This window comes from Ochlerotatus camptorhynchus, unplaced genomic scaffold (genome assembly GCF_037179485.1).
Source record: "Ochlerotatus camptorhynchus isolate MF236.1 unplaced genomic scaffold, CSIRO-AGI_Acam_v1.1 ptg000048l, whole genome shotgun sequence".
Classification (NCBI taxonomy): Eukaryota; Metazoa; Arthropoda; class Insecta; order Diptera; family Culicidae; genus Ochlerotatus; species Ochlerotatus camptorhynchus.
The window spans coordinates 337,787-353,806 of record NW_027040539.1 but is presented as its reverse complement, the minus strand read 5'-3'; the positions used below and the strand labels follow the sequence as shown (position 1 = coordinate 353,806).

Here is a 16,020-nt window from a genome sequence, read left to right as displayed (position 1 = left end):
CGATTACACCTTAAAGGTGACCAAATAGTTGTACTGATGTTCATTCAAAAATAAGGCTTCGGCAAAACGTCACCTTAACGATTCCAGTGAATCTCAGCAATGCATTTCAACGGAAATGGAATCTGACAATGCGTTTTCCCTTGGAAGGAAATTTTTCAAACTCAATCATAACAGTTTTCCTCAGCTGCGTTGGAATAAAGCGTCTCAGCTTTATTTTACCCCACTAACCGACGCTTGTCTTCGCTATTCGTTTTTCTTTTGTGTGCATACATTTTCATTCATTTTTTTTTATCTTTCGACATGCTGAGTGCTTTCCATTTGCCTGTAGTAGTTTTCCAAATAAGCCATATCCCGGTGGCAGTGTCAACAGATAGCAAACAGTTTTGCGACAGCCTTTGGGAACCCACCGATGGGGCTGTGCTTTTTCCTCCATCGCTCACCGTCGGTCGTGACTTTAATCTTGCTTCGGGGAGTTACATTTTACCATCTTCTCTGCTTCCAGTGACAGACATTTTAGCTGATAAATCTGGAATGAAGGCATCCTATTCAGTACGTTATTGGCTGCAGGGGAAGCTTCCTTCCTATCCTTCTGCCACACATCATCCTTGGAAAACCAATCCACCTCCGTAATAAAAACGTTTGATTTAGTGTAGCAAAAATATTCAAATTCAATGGCTTTTGCTTGGATGTCGATTTTTCCCATGACGCTTCGCTTCACTTCGAGTCCCAAGCGATTGAGGAAAATAGTGTATCCAACTTGTACGTCGAGTGCAATTTATGTTCACTTTTTTCCACCAGGCAGTGTGTCGATTTATGATTTCTGCGCTCGCTTTTGCTATCTCTCCCAGTGTGATTCATTTTTCTTTTTTTTCTGTTCACAATTCCACAGATTGGCTCATTGATCATCGAATCGACAAGGAAAAAAGATTCCGGGAACTACTCGTGCAGCCCATCGAACAGTCCACCGATCACCGTTTCGCTGCATGTCATCAATGGTAAGTCGGAATTAGGAACGATGGAAAATTGCCGCTCAACTTGGTACCACACCGCTGCTATGCAAATTTCCTCCCTGTATCCTTTATCCCGCACCCTTGGTCCAGGTGATGGTGAGTGTGCTACTGGGTTGACGGCAATTTCAACGAAAATGGATGTTGGGTTGCTCGCTGACAGAACTGCTCAAGTGCACTTCAGAGGGATAATTCAGCATCAATTTTTCGACGAGTGGAACAGGACATTTTTGAATTGAATCGAGACCAAATTGTGCTTAATTTTCCAGTTCAGAACTTTATTTTTGATGAGCCTGGAAAAATAAACGCATTATAAAAAAAGAAATTTATATCAAGTTTGCTTGAAGTCTGGCATTGACACTCGTTCTACGGGAAAGCAGCATTGAGTATCGTTTTAAAGTTATCAATTCAGATACAATTAATTATGCATTCCAACGGACAACCGCAGCTTGATATTTAAGCTGCTACAGGCAAGTGCATAACCTGACTTTTCAGTATTTGACAGATTGGTGTGGTTTGTCAAATACTAAGGGATAAAGTGAGGTTTAACATTTCTTCAAGTTACCCCTTTTTTCTTCGTATTATACACTTTGATTGATTTGGAAAAACAAAAGCCTGTTTGTGACGCAAATCCCATGTTGATTTTATGGAAAATGTTGTCAAAATCTCATCAATTCGTTTAAGATGAAAGGTTTTTTATTATACTTAATGAGTTATTCTCTGTCAGCTAGAGGCAAAACATGAAATCGAATTACAGCTTTCTCCAGTTCGTGTTATTAAAGCAGCGGTTGTTAAATAGATTGACGCAGGGTGTCAATTTTTACGGCTCTTCAGGATGGTAAACTCCAACCTAAGAGAAACTGCTTAAATCTGATGCACCTCTCCCCTCCTGTTTTCTCAAGTGATTGTTACATTTGCGGCAGTTTGTTGAAGGTTTCTAGTTTTAAGAACAGATCTTACGTTTTCACTTCGTAAGACTTTTTTTAAGTCAGCATTGACCAACAAAACCAGAGCAGGAGAAAATAACTAATGAATACCTAATTCTGACCTGATAACAAAATTTGGTATTGATCAGCATGACATAAGAGGTAAAGAATAATACCAAAAAATATATGCAAATTACTTTGCAAATATCAAAAATTGATATTTAGATACCAAAAGAATATCTGTATAGTATTGTTTTGGTATTGCCTTATCATAATTTGGTATTGGAATGGTATTGTGGTATTATTTGTTGGTATTTTACCTTTTATGTCAGGCTCATCCATACCAATTTAAGGTATCGAGATATTCGTTCCTGCTCAAAATACCACATTTTCAAAGCACTAAGCTTTGAATAAGTGGAATCAATTATAATCATTGAGTTGGTGCTGTTTCTTTTGATCATTTGTTCAGTTGTTCAGTGCATGAAAAATTTACCCGATGATATTTTTTGAAGATAACAGATCCCTCAGAATTTTTATGCATTCAATCCAAGAAATTGTGTAACAATTAATATTCATATCATATTATTAAAACGGGATCCCCTGACCTTTAAAACTGTGTTTTCTGGTCAAATTCAGAAAAGAAAAATAATACTTTTAAGAACGTTTACTGTAAGGGGTTATAAAATAAAGCCAATGCATCTTATTAGAGCCCATTTATAAAACTCAAATTTGAAACAAATTCGTCTAATATTTGCAAGTACCTATTTGTAACTAAACAAACCGAATAATACCGTTGGTTTTGTAACATTAGAAACAAATTGCCTTAATCCTGAGTTTTAGCGATAAACCCTATACCACGTGAGAGCTCTAGAGTATTAATAAAGTTTCATATGAAAAGTCCCAGAGTTCATAGTTTGGTATTAAAAGGAGATTGAGTTTCCTCCAATTTTTCAATATGCCCTTTTAGATATTTTTCAGATATAAACTATTTTTCGAGAATTTACACATCGTTTTGGATGCTTTTGACAATTTTTAAAATTTCAAAAGATATTTCCTTGTTTGCCTTGTTTGATTTAACCATGCAAAATCCACATCTAGTTTTGAAACAAGGGACCAAGTAAGTCCACTCTCCCCTATTATTCTCAGATTAAATCCCGATCTCGTATGTAGGGCTGCTTTGATGTGGATGTTGATATTAATCAATACGATCCTAAACTTGTATTCGACAGATCTTTCAATCAGAGCTAGTAATAAAAATTTAACCGAGTTCGAACGTACCACCATCAATGTGCTTAAGGTTTCTGACATGAACAAATTAATTTTTATTTAGGATTGGGATTTTTGGGGTGTCGAATTTAAAATAGATCGAGTAAGGAAGAGTTGACTGTATCTAACATCTAATACGACAAATAAGACAAGAACCAGTTTTGTTGTTATTATCGAAAGAGAATGTCGATTAAGAGACGATCTATATGACTTAGACTCGCATTTTTCGGGTTGAAATATAAAAATAAAAATATAAAAAAATATGTTCTTTTGTGTAGTTTTCCAAATCGTAATCTAAAAGCAAATAGTGCAATATGTGATTTGTTTTCCAAATTAAAAATTCTATTTATTTCATATAGGGTAGGTGCACAAGTTAAGACTATATGGTCCTATTACGGTGTGATTCAATTATTGCCCATGAAATTCGCATATTCCATAATTGGAACACACCATAATAGGAGCGTATAGCCATAACTGGTGTACCAACCCTTTAAAAAGTTTCTCATACTATTTTTTTTTAATTCTCATGCAAATCCAAATCGCAACCGATTTTATTGATATTTGTCTCATTTTTATGTAAACCTCAATATTAATTGGCGGCAGTTAGCCACACCATGTGCAGATTTTGGAATGCTTCTCCAGAACAAAAAAATTGGGTTAACGATCTTCTGGGCAGGTCTAAAAGGGTAGTTTAACTAGCCACACCTGGCGATACACGTGCAGGCAAAGAAACTTAGCCGAATCTATCAGCTTTACAGAAGGGATTTATCACATGATCATCATTATCGTAGGGTAGAATGGTGCAAAACACACCCTTTAAATTTTACTCCAGTAGCTGTTTCCATTAGAGACTAAAGGTAGGTCATCACAATCGCTTTATTTTCGCTATACGTAAAAAAATTGAGTTGGACTCGTCAATACCATATTCAGATTGCCAGGTATGCTGTTATTATTCCTGAATTTGGTATTCATAAGTTATTTCTCCTGCTCGGGATGTGTACATTGCTTCTCAGTATCTTCTAATTTTCCAAACATTTAAAAATAACTTGACTTAAACTCAACTTACCGTAGAAGAATGCGTGAGTTTAAATTAATGTTCAATTACAGATTGCTGGTAGCTCGAAAATAATATTCTTTTCTTTTTTTTTTTGGTCCGTAATAAACAGGTTTTTGAACAAGGCTTTGTAACATGCAGTTACTTAAATTACGTGCCTTTATACAAGTAAATAAACCATCATCAGGAAATTCTGATGCACATAAATTAAAAAAAAAACCCAACATCCACGTTATAACATGGATTTGAGGAAAATTGATTAACCACAACCATTTTAATGTTTGTCATTAACAGGAGAATCCTCCGCATCAGCCGTTACATCGTCTGCTAGATCGCTGTTTGATGGTGAGTATATGTGAACTTAACACTCATTTGTTGCGTTTTTTGGAGCATCGCATCAATTTGTGTGATTATCAGGGTCAAAATAGAGCAATGGTTCATTTTTCACATACTACAATACCTTAAATCTCATAACTGTCTGATATGAATAGAGAATCAAGCAAAGATGGAAAGAATCTATTTTCGAGGGCATAATTCATAGCTTGTTCTGCAGTAGTAACCAGCCCACGGCTTAAAGTCTCTCTAATAAAGGAAAAAAAAAGTAGTTATATTGGTACCGTTAAACGTAGTCAAATTGATCACTGATATTTCTCATTATTTGTCTTCAAGTGTAGTATTTTTGCTGTTTCAGGAGGTAAGAAAGTATCATATTTCAACATCATTTGTCATAAAAAGTACTCACGGTGTCTCAGGGAGATCAGTATCGCTGAAACACATGAACATACATGAGTGATTTCATTATTAGACTCTCAATATTGTAATGCAGCCACATAGGAGCTTGGTCCGGTTTTATGTTTCTTTCCAGCATGTGTATCAAATGGACTTATGCGGTTTCTCAAATATATGATTCAATTAGGAAAACGACACAGCAGCAGCGTCATACCCTACTTGCCCTCTCTGAGATAGCCAAGTTGGTTATGGCGAAAGAGTAAACAATAGGCAGGTAGTTATAACAAATTTACAATACAAAACCATTGACTAGATGATTACGTCAAAGGCCGATTTAGGTGGATAATCATCGATGGAACTGTTTCACCATATTGGCGGTTATGAGCAAACCGGGTAACCATTTGTTTTGCCAGTCTCGGTCTAAAAGTCATCAAGCACCGAGTCTATCACATAGGCAAATAAAATGCTCGTTCAATCCGTACCGTTATCAAAAATTGCCCTTTGCACAATTTCAACTTCTACAGTGGTGGCCTTTAAATTAGCGCAATACGCCGATTTTCATACAAACTACACAGTTCGAAAAAGTAGTGTAAATTTCTGCTCAATATTATGCACATAAATGGAGCGTAACATATCATATACGTTTACATTATATATCATGTAAAGTTCTGACACATTTCATGCAATGTAGCAAATATTGTATACAAAAGCCCATCTTTGTAAATAACATCGTTTGCAAGTTGCTCGGTTGGTGAAATAAAATTCAAGTCTTCACGTGTTTACATCACAATTAAAATTCAGAATTTTTATCAATGTGCAAATATGCTGAATATTGCGTGTACGTAATATCAAATTATTGAAAGTGCTTGCCGGAAATCGACGGTCTGGTTGAAAATGGCCAACTAATTAGAACATTTATAATTAAAAATTTCACCCTGCCGTACTCTATCTATCATATAATTGCACAGTTAAAAAAGTAGTGTAAATTTCTATTCAATATGATGCACATAAACGGAGCGTCACATCTCATCTAAGTCTGAGGCTTTTCATGAAATTTTGCAAATATTGTATACAAAAGCCCACATTTGTAAACCACATTGCTTACAAGTTGCTCGTTTCAGTGAAATGAAATACAAGCTTACGTGAATGAATGTTCACACCACAATTATAATTCAGAATTTTTTGCTGTGCATTGCACAGAAATTTACACCACTTTTTCGAACCGTGTACTTCATATGTTAAATCGTCGAAACAGCTACCTTGCCCACGCAAACTAATACCACTATCAGGCAGGGAAAAATCCCCAGCCTTGAGGTTGCGTAGGAGAAATAAGTTTTGAGTGAAAAGGCTTTGAGTACATACACAGCAAAAAATGCTAAATTATAATTGTGATGTAAACATTCATTAACGTAAGCTTGTAATTCATTTCACGCAAACGACCAACTTGTACACACTTAGAAATTTTTACAGAAATCTGTAAAATTGTACCGAAATCTCAACAGCTGAACGTTCGGTAAACAGTTTCGCAAATTTTCTGTAATTTTTCACAAATATCTGTGAATTTTTCACAGATATCTGTAAATAATTACAGGATAACTGTAAAATTGTTTACCGAACGGTCAGCTGTTGAGATTTCGGTAAAATTTTACAGAAATCTGTAAAATAAGCTTAGTGTGTAAGCAATGTTGTTTTCAAATGTGGGCTTTTGTACACAATATTTGCAAAATTTCATGAAATATCTCAGAACTTTACACGATTTTTTATGTACACAGATAAAAATTATGAATTTTAATTGTGATGTAAACATTCATTCACGTAAACTTGTATTTCATTTCATGCAACCGAACAACTTGTAAACAATGTTGTTTACAAAGTATACAATATTTGCCACATTGCATGAAATGTCTCAGAACTTCACATGGTTTATAATGTAAACTTATATGATATGTGACGCTCCATTTATGTGCATCATATTGAACAGAAACTAACACTACTTTTTCGAACTGTGTAGACATAGATGAGATGTGTCGCTTCTTTTATGTGTTAGAGATTTACACTACTTTTTCGAACTATGTTTATTAGAAAAAGTAGTGTAAACTTCTGTTCAATATGTTGCTCATATATGGAGCGTCACATATCATATAAATTAACATTAATAATCGTATAAAGTTCTGAGACATTTCATGAAATGCTGCAAATATTGTATACAAATGCCCATCTTTTTAAACAACATTGCTTGCAAGTTGCTCGTTTGTGTGAAATGAAATACAAGTTTACGTGAATGAATGTTTACATCACAATTAAAAATAAGATTGTTTTGCTGTATAGTTGTCGTTGATTCACATGTACACAATGTACCTATTTTTAATGTTATTTCACCAGCCGGTTCAGCCATCGTAGAGAAAAGTGAGTGAGTATCACTATTTTTCTTACATAATTTAACTTTTTCGGTCATATCTTTGGAACCAGATATTCGATCAGCATAAACTTTTTAAACGCAGCTAAAAACACACAATGAGGAACTTGTTCCACGGTTCAATTATAAGTACTGAATTTTACTCGTGATGTCATCCATCATGCATGCAAACATTCATGCATGTAAACATCTTTTTTACGTAAGCTCTAAACTTGCACGAAATGTTGCTTACAAAGATGGACAGTTGTATCAATATTTGGAATATTTCATGAAATTTCTCATAACTTTACAGGATCTTTAATGTAAATTTGTATGCTATATGACAACCCATTTATGTGCATCATAGTGACAGAAATTTACACGGCTTTTTCAAACTGAAAAGGGTGGTTCAATATATCGGCTTTGCACATTCGCACATGAGTTTGTTCTCTCAAAAGGAGATTTTGAATGAATTGTAGAACAATGTTGCAAATGATCTTGTTTATGAAGTTTTATGTTTGAATGTTTCATGGTAGCTCATGTTATGTGTTGGCCACTTTTTCAGTGCACCTTGAACATGTCCGGATGAGATCAATATAATTATTTTTTTTATAATAAATGTTTTCAGATAGGTTTAATCCCCAAATTAGTGATTTCAAACACAGAAAGCAACCAATAATAATGAAAAACGATTGCAACGACTATCACAATAAACTCTCTGCAATAAAGCTTGATCAGAATAGTAGAAGGAAAACGATATATTGCGTGCAATCTTTGTTGCAATAAACACGGTTGACGACATAGCTTGATCGGAGCGGTGAAATTACATAACACAAAACATTACTTTTTACTTACCTGTCGTATATTATGAAGCAGCTTGCAAAAACAATTGTTGTTCTTTCTACCTTTCCGAGCAAGCTATAGTTCATAGTGGATTTTGCTTGAAAAACCGCAAGAGGGTTTATTCATTACTGCTTTCGACTACTGACATAGCTTTGAAGATAAAAATTAGATGAAAATATTATATTTTTGAACATTTTGATCTTCCAACATGACACTTTGATTTTTATTATTGAATTCAGTAAATATGATAGTTTATTTTAGTAGCATAATTTGTTCTTAGCCTTATCGATATAAACTAACACTTTGTACAATCAAATTACGTTTATCCGTTATAAGCTTTGTTTACTTCTTAATGCATTATGTTACTTAATCAGTATTTAACTTTGTAATTAATGTTATGATACACATAATTAAAATACGCCCAATTGCAACAATGTGTTATTAAAAGTAGCTGAAAAGGTTTTTGAAGACCTTGAAAACATATTGCTTAACTTTATGATTCTACTTAAATATTGATAATTTTCATGAACATAGATTTTATCGGTTATATTTAAGAGTCCCCCAAGGATATAGATTTTGTCTTGGCCTACAGCGCCAAAAATGAGAATTGACATTAAAACAAGCCTAGACAACATCACAGCAATTAATGACATTATTGTTTTCAATTTAACATGATATTTGCTACGCAAAATCCTTAAAAAATATTTTGGGATAATTTATTTTTTAATATAATATTTTTTACGCAAAATATGGACCCACGATACGATTTAAACAATTTTTTTTAACCGAGCTTTTGCCTCAAGTTTTCCCACTGTGCAATGTGGCGCTGAAAAGTTGATGATCTATGAAGATGGAGGCGAACCAGCCACGAACCAGCCTACTGATAAAGAAAATGTAAGTGATCGATGTGGATCTTTCACCGTCATAAATTTAAAATCACATTGATGCAATTACTTTCTAAATCAATTAGAATATCTTACTCTATTACTCGTGGAACTTGCAATCATTGATAACTAACATTTTTACATCGATGTGATTTCAGCAATAATCAGTTTCTGCTTGACAGTCTGGCAATCTCTCATCAGAACAAATTAATTTGTTATAATTTGTCCCTACATTTCGGCTCTGATGAGAGTCTTCTTCAGAAGAAACTGAGGGGAATTTTATTTTAAGAATTAATTGTTTCACATTTTATAAATGTCTGTACTCACAATTGTTGGATATGTTCTTTGTCTAGATACTGTTTGAAGTCTAACGTCTATTTGTTTGTTGGTAAGTTTTTGTACGTGACGGGTTTTAGTTGGATTATTCAATGATATACAGAATTTTGTAGTTGATTTTTTTATGTAATTTGTGGCAGGTTAATATTAATACAATGTAAATCAAAGTGGCCGATATACATGGTAACTACTGGTAAGCCCAAGCGATTAAAGCTATTAAAGACTATTCCCAAACGAATAGGAAACTAGCCAACATGCTCAGCAGGAAAACCTTTCTAGTGTCGTGCAAAAAGAAGGGAGTTTTTCCACAGCATATTATACAAGGGTTGAAATGTGTCCTTATTTGAACAAACTGAACAACATAATATATAAGTTCAAAAAAGCAATACTAAAAATCGATATAAAACAAACATTTCATAAAATAAAAACATTCAGCAAAACTCTGGATGCTTTACGGAAAAGCATTCCGACAATGGTGGACCAACCTATTACTCAAAATTACTCAAAAGAACACACAGGATTCCAATAGATGTCAAGCAACAAATATCATCCTCAACTACCTGCACGGTTTCAACGCACAACCCAGCCGTAACCACCCGATAACCGTTGTTTGCCAAGCTGCTGAAAAAACTACGAAAAAGTTCCTAAAATCAAACCCAGAACTATGTGTGCTGTTAGCTGACAAGGGCAACCTTACAGTAATCATGTACCTAGAAGACTACGAACAAAAGATGTCTAGGCTAGTCAGCGACGAAACCACGTATGAAATCATCCCTAGAGACCCCACCTCGAGAACGCAAACGAAGAACAACCAAATTGCCAAAATCGTGCAAAACCTCAAACTGACCACCCATAATGAAAACCGATGGATCACCACATACAACGCAACCTGTCCCAGAATATATGGTCAACCGAAAGTGCATAAAAATGACCTCCCACTCCGACCTGTTGTTCCAAACCACACAGTCCCGACCTACAACCTATGCTAGTTTGTTGCAGGCATCCTGAGCAATTCACTCAAAAGTAACTACAACATCGCCAGTTCTCTACAATTCAGCGAAAAAGTATCCAGGGTTTTTAATCTAATTTCCGTCCTACTAAGCACAACCCGCGTTTTTCCTCTCTGTTTTGAACGGGTCTGAACAAAAAATGGTATATTTCTGTCTAAGATGACTTCTAAATTTATTCGCCTTTCCGAACGTACTGTTGGATTTGATAAAGAGTCACAAATTGTTGAGATATTGTTTAAAATCTAATACTGCTTCTTGATTCTAAATTCGTCCTACGAGTTTCAATTCCGTCCTAACGCATTGAAACATCATTAGATTTTCTTCGTCCTACGGATAAACGTAGAGAAAAGGGATTCGCTAGGAGCGCTTCTCTTGATTTGAGAACAATGAGCGTGTCAACATTTCAAAGGGGCGTAATTGCTTTTGTAAACAATGGCTTCATTTCTCACCAATAAACGCTCACCCCTCTAAGATAATAATGCTTGCTAGTAGAGGAAACATTTCTCTACCTGTTGATATAATTATTTTTTATGAGTGAGAAATAGATAGCTGAAGCCATTGTTTACAAATGCAATTACGCCCCTTTGAAATGTTGGCACTGTATTAATGATTTGTGCACGGTGAAATCATTGATATTATTGATATTTTCTGATCGATAGAACGGAAATGGGCGATTACGACGAAGAAGTGCTCTACCCTACAATCACCATTCCAACTAACCACACAATGGTATCCCTAGATGTAGTCTCCCTCTTCACCAACGTCTCGAGGATCCCATGGGAAGTCCTCTATCACCGATATTAGCCGACATAGTCCTCGAGTCAGTAATCAAAAGGGCTTTTAACGATGTACCGTTAGAAATCCCCTTTTTACGAAAGTATGCAGACGATTTATTTGCTATCATACCAAAAGATGTACTGGAGACCGTACTGGAAGCCTTCAACTGAAAAGAGACCATACTGCAATTCACCACCGAAATAGAAGTTAAAGGCAAACTCCTCTATCTGGACTCCACCGTAATAAGGAACGAAGATTGTTCTCTTCGCATAACCTGGTACATCAAACCAATCGCATCAGGCAGAATGCTCAACTACCAATCGTTCCACCAGTACAAGCAGAAGATAAATGCAGCTACAAATATGATTCACCGAGTATCGTCACTCACAACAAATGAAAAAGCGCAACAAGATGTCAACCAGATCATTCACAATCAACTATCAGCAAATAGATACCCAAAAACATTAGTCAACAGACTCATAAATATGTATAAACATAAACGCAACGCATCCAAAAGTGTACCATCAACTTCCAGCTGACCATCTGCCAGCCTACCACCCCCCAGCCAACCATCTGCCAGCACGCAACCTTCCACTCCACCATCTGCCAATACAGCTGCGAATGCATCATTCACGAGCAACCCAACATCCAACACTGATAACCAACCGTAGAATGATCCAGCTGTGACAGCTCCAACACCAAACCTGCAAACAACAACAACACCACAACTGGAATTCAAATACAAATCTTTCCCGTATGTATCTGGTCTCACCGAATGCATCACCAAACTGCTCAAAAAAGACAACCCACAGGTAAAAATAGCTGCTTCTCAACACAACACGGTAGAGAAATTCCACACCAAAGTCAAGGATCCTAAAAACAAAAAAGATATTAACAATATTATATACAACATGCCATGCAACAATTTTAATTGCTGTTACATAGGCATGACCCAAAACAAACTAGACCAACGATTATCGGGACACCAATCACTTGTAAACAAACTAAACACCATACTATCATCCGGCGCAGATGAAACACAATTAGCTGATGTAACAAACAAAACAGCTATGATCGAACACTGTATAACCCACGAGCACACCCCGTAACGTGGGTAGATCATCTTTTCGTGGTACGTTACGGGATGTGAGATCTACCATCGATTCCTAGTCTTGACTACTTCAAACTAGGGGAACAGGATTTTTCAGTAATCAAAGGAACACATCTTAGTCCTTGTTACTGTTTATGCCTTGTTGATAGTGACTCAGCTCAGCTTTGTCCACCGAGGATGATCTTGAAACAAGGAAAAAAATGAGTTAGTTAGTCTTCATCTATGTGATTCCTAATCTTCTATTCGTTGTTCCCTAGTTTGAAGTGGTTAAGACTATGGTTCTGATGCATGGTCATTATCGGTGTCATTCCTTAATTTTGTTGCTAAGGAATCCAATTTTGACTGACAAAGGGGCGCGCCTTTGGAGGGTGTTCCAACATACCGAAGTTTATAAATAGCGGGACCTTTCAATTAGAAACGGTTCCTTACGATGGAGGCAAGAATGAGAACTGTATCGAAATCGAATACTTCATCATTTCTCAATAGTGAAGGAGTAATACGACATGCACTAAACTAAGGACAAGGGATATACTACAATAGATCAAATTACTGGCCACAGTGGTGTTATGTCCCGAAAAGAGGAAAAAAAACCCACATACTTAGAAATAACTAATTTTACACGGGACGGAATCCATCTTTGACATAAAGTATGAGACGTAAACACACATGTCATGTAAAATTAAGGGCTCGGAGACTGCAAAGTTCAATACTTGACGAAAATTACGTTCGATTGAATTGAATTTCGCGTCTGTTATGACTCAATGTTATGTCAAAATTGACGCTCGTATATATCAGTCTCAGAGCATCTAAACTAACATGAATTTTACTAAGTGTGCACGAGCACAGATTCAATTTGGAGAAAACAGCAATAGTTGATCAAAGCAACAACAAAAATACACTTGTATCCCTTGAAATGTGCCACATATATAGTACACCCAATACAGTCAATAGACGAACAGACGTAGACAATTTGAACACAGATTACGCAGGGATCTTACACTCACCAAAAGCCAAATCCATCAACGCCCAACAGCAATGTCAATTATGTCCACCTAAATCCAACTGAAAAGCTCAACTATAATACCTGTTCCCACCATTTCACCAAAACCACCATAACCCTCGAACAGTGGACAACCGCAAATATTAACCCGCCACAAATCACACAAAAATCAACAACAAAATTCAATATAACTTTTAATAATCCAACTAAAAACCGCTATGTACAAAAACTTACCAGCAAACAAATAGACGTTAGACTTCAAACAGTATCTAGACAAAGAACATATCCAACAATTGTGAGTACAGACATTTATAAAATGTGAAACAATTAATTCTTAAAATAAAATTCCCCTCAGTTTCATCTGAAGAAGACTCTCATCAGAGCCGAAATGTAGCGACAAATTATAACAAATTAATTTGTTCTGATGAGTGATTTCCAGATTGCCAAGCCGAAACTGATTATTGCAGAAACTCACCGTCGAACACTTCAACACAGTATAAGATATTCTTTTGAGCGGTAGTGTATTTATCAAAAATCCTCATATGTAGTTAAATAGGTACCAACAGAGTATACCTTAGAAATCATAACTTTCATATCTCTGCAAATTGAAAGCAATGGAACAGGGCATGTAGTATGGAACAAGAAACATTCGAAGGACGTGCCCCCAGATAGCCAATATCAAACATGGAAGTGCAACTGTGACTTTTATCGCGTCACGGTTTTGTGAGAACCCACCATACTGTGAGCGGCCAAGCGGCGATAGCAATATAGTGAAGATATATTGAACTGTTCCCGAAACGTGGTCACTCCAGAGACTAGAACACCGACAACTTCTGTGCTGGGTTTCATTGTGGCTCTACGGTTCATGTGTCTGAGTTTGAGTTCTGTGGGAATGTGTGCTTTTGACTTGGTTGATCCGATGCTCCGAATGCAGAAATTTATGTGCACATTTTGCTACGAAATTAATGTGTTTCCATCACTACTAAACTGCATCTTTTTTTCTTTTCCCTCTACTGCTCTTTGTCCCTTTTTTTCAGACAGTATATCAATGGTTAAGCAGAGGAACATCTATATTTTACTGCAGCATAGGTCATTTGTTATGTTACTCGTTTTGGTTATCTACGCTCAGCTAAGCTGTCACATGTACTAGTTAAGAGAATTTATCTAAGTTAATAAATTTGAAAATCATATACAACATACCGGAAGCAAAAAAAAGGTCACATACAAAAAAAAACGAGAAACGCGTTCAGCCACAATGTGTATAGGTGAGATTTGGTACGATCCTGGACATTTGCTCACAACGTACATCGACTGAGATATTTCAAAGTACTGTAGAAGAGAAAGAGAAAAACTTCGTTCCCTTCATCGTTATCACCGATCACTCATCGCCGTTTTTTGGCAGAAAAAAAAAGAAATCACAATTGAGTAAGAAACAAACCGAATACAAAAAAAAAGCGTTAAATGCTACCACAATACTAGCATAAAAAATCGAAATCAAACGATGCATACCAGCTGCCGATCCGTGTTATCACGTGTGTAAAATCAAAGTAGGTCGCTAGAATAAGGGAAGCGAGCAAACAACACTTCCAGTTGCGTCATCGGCCTCCTGTGGTCAGAGACTTATTGGTAGTGTACGTTACAGTCCAAATAAAAAAGCGTGTATACTGGAATATTTATCGATTATTATCGACACTGAATTTCACGTCGTGGACAATAAATTGTAAGTCTTGCATTTATGGTTTTGGGTGGAGCTCTCTGTTTAGTACTAGCCAACGGCCTACATGATGGTAATGCTCCCCATCTTCTGTTTCACGTTCTGGTCCCAAAATTTCAGAAATCATCCGAGAGGACACTCCGAGCACATGCAATGATTCTCAATCTGTGAGCTGGTGTGTGTACAATCTAATATACGAAAAAAAAATGATGATGTTAGTCAAGCGCGGAAAATGTTGGCCATCAATTGAGTACATCGTTTAGTTTGACTAAGCGGTGGTGCTCGTACTGGTACGGTATCATTGTGGGGAAACATATCAACCAAGCGGAATGGAGTTGGATGAGAAAAATCAAGGGTCTGAGTTATGAACGATTTAACGGGCGAGTGAAATAGAGACGTGTGTTGTTCAATGGTGCTACACGGAAAACAAATTGCTTGTGATCTAGGATTTCCACGTCGATGAAGAGTTGCGTCAGAGGAGGAAAGCTAGATAGGATTTTTTATTTAAATAAATTAATGAGTTTGGATGGTTATTTTCAATGCCAAATTATATCAAATGATATAAAGCCAATTACAAGTTTAAGTTAGATTTAGAACAGAATCTACTGATTTGATTCTCCTCAGTAAATAAACAAAAAAATGTTCGGCATCACCAAATCATTGAAAAATAATTTCACAAACATTAAGCTCCCAAAATCTAAAACAATAAATTAACATTACTTATCATACTATTCAGGCTAAGGCTAAGGCTGACCGGCGTTGTACATAAGAGTCGTCTCCATTCCACTCGATCCATGGTTGCATGTTGCTAGCATAGGATTGCAATGCCTGTCATCGCGAACAACTCGAGTGAAGCCAAATTTTTCTGGGTGCTCTGGTGCTAATTTGACAGCTCCTACTTTTCCTCTATGATTAAGCATGATACATGTCGCGCTGCGTTGCGGAAAATAGATAAAGTTTTCTAGGTA

The 16,020-nt window shown here is 36.1% G+C and overlaps 1 protein-coding gene across 2 annotated transcripts in view; it reads left to right on the top strand.

The window, feature by feature from the left end:
- Positions 1–14,752, top strand: part of LOC135717135 (zwei Ig domain protein zig-8-like) — a 471,305-nt gene extending 456,553 nt beyond the window's left edge. The window contains exons 8-10 of one of the 2 annotated variants that reach the window (XM_065239086.1): positions 890–995; positions 4,548–4,598; positions 14,380–14,752. In XM_065239086.1, coding sequence (XP_065095158.1) covers positions 890–995; positions 4,548–4,598; positions 14,380–14,471 — 249 coding nt within the window. In that variant the 3' untranslated portion in view covers positions 14,472–14,752. Of the gene's footprint in view, positions 1–889; positions 996–4,547; positions 4,599–14,375 lie in introns of both variants that reach the window. The other variant, XM_065239085.1, reaches the window with a different exon arrangement.
- The last annotated feature ends 1,268 nt before the right edge of the window (positions 14,753–16,020 follow it).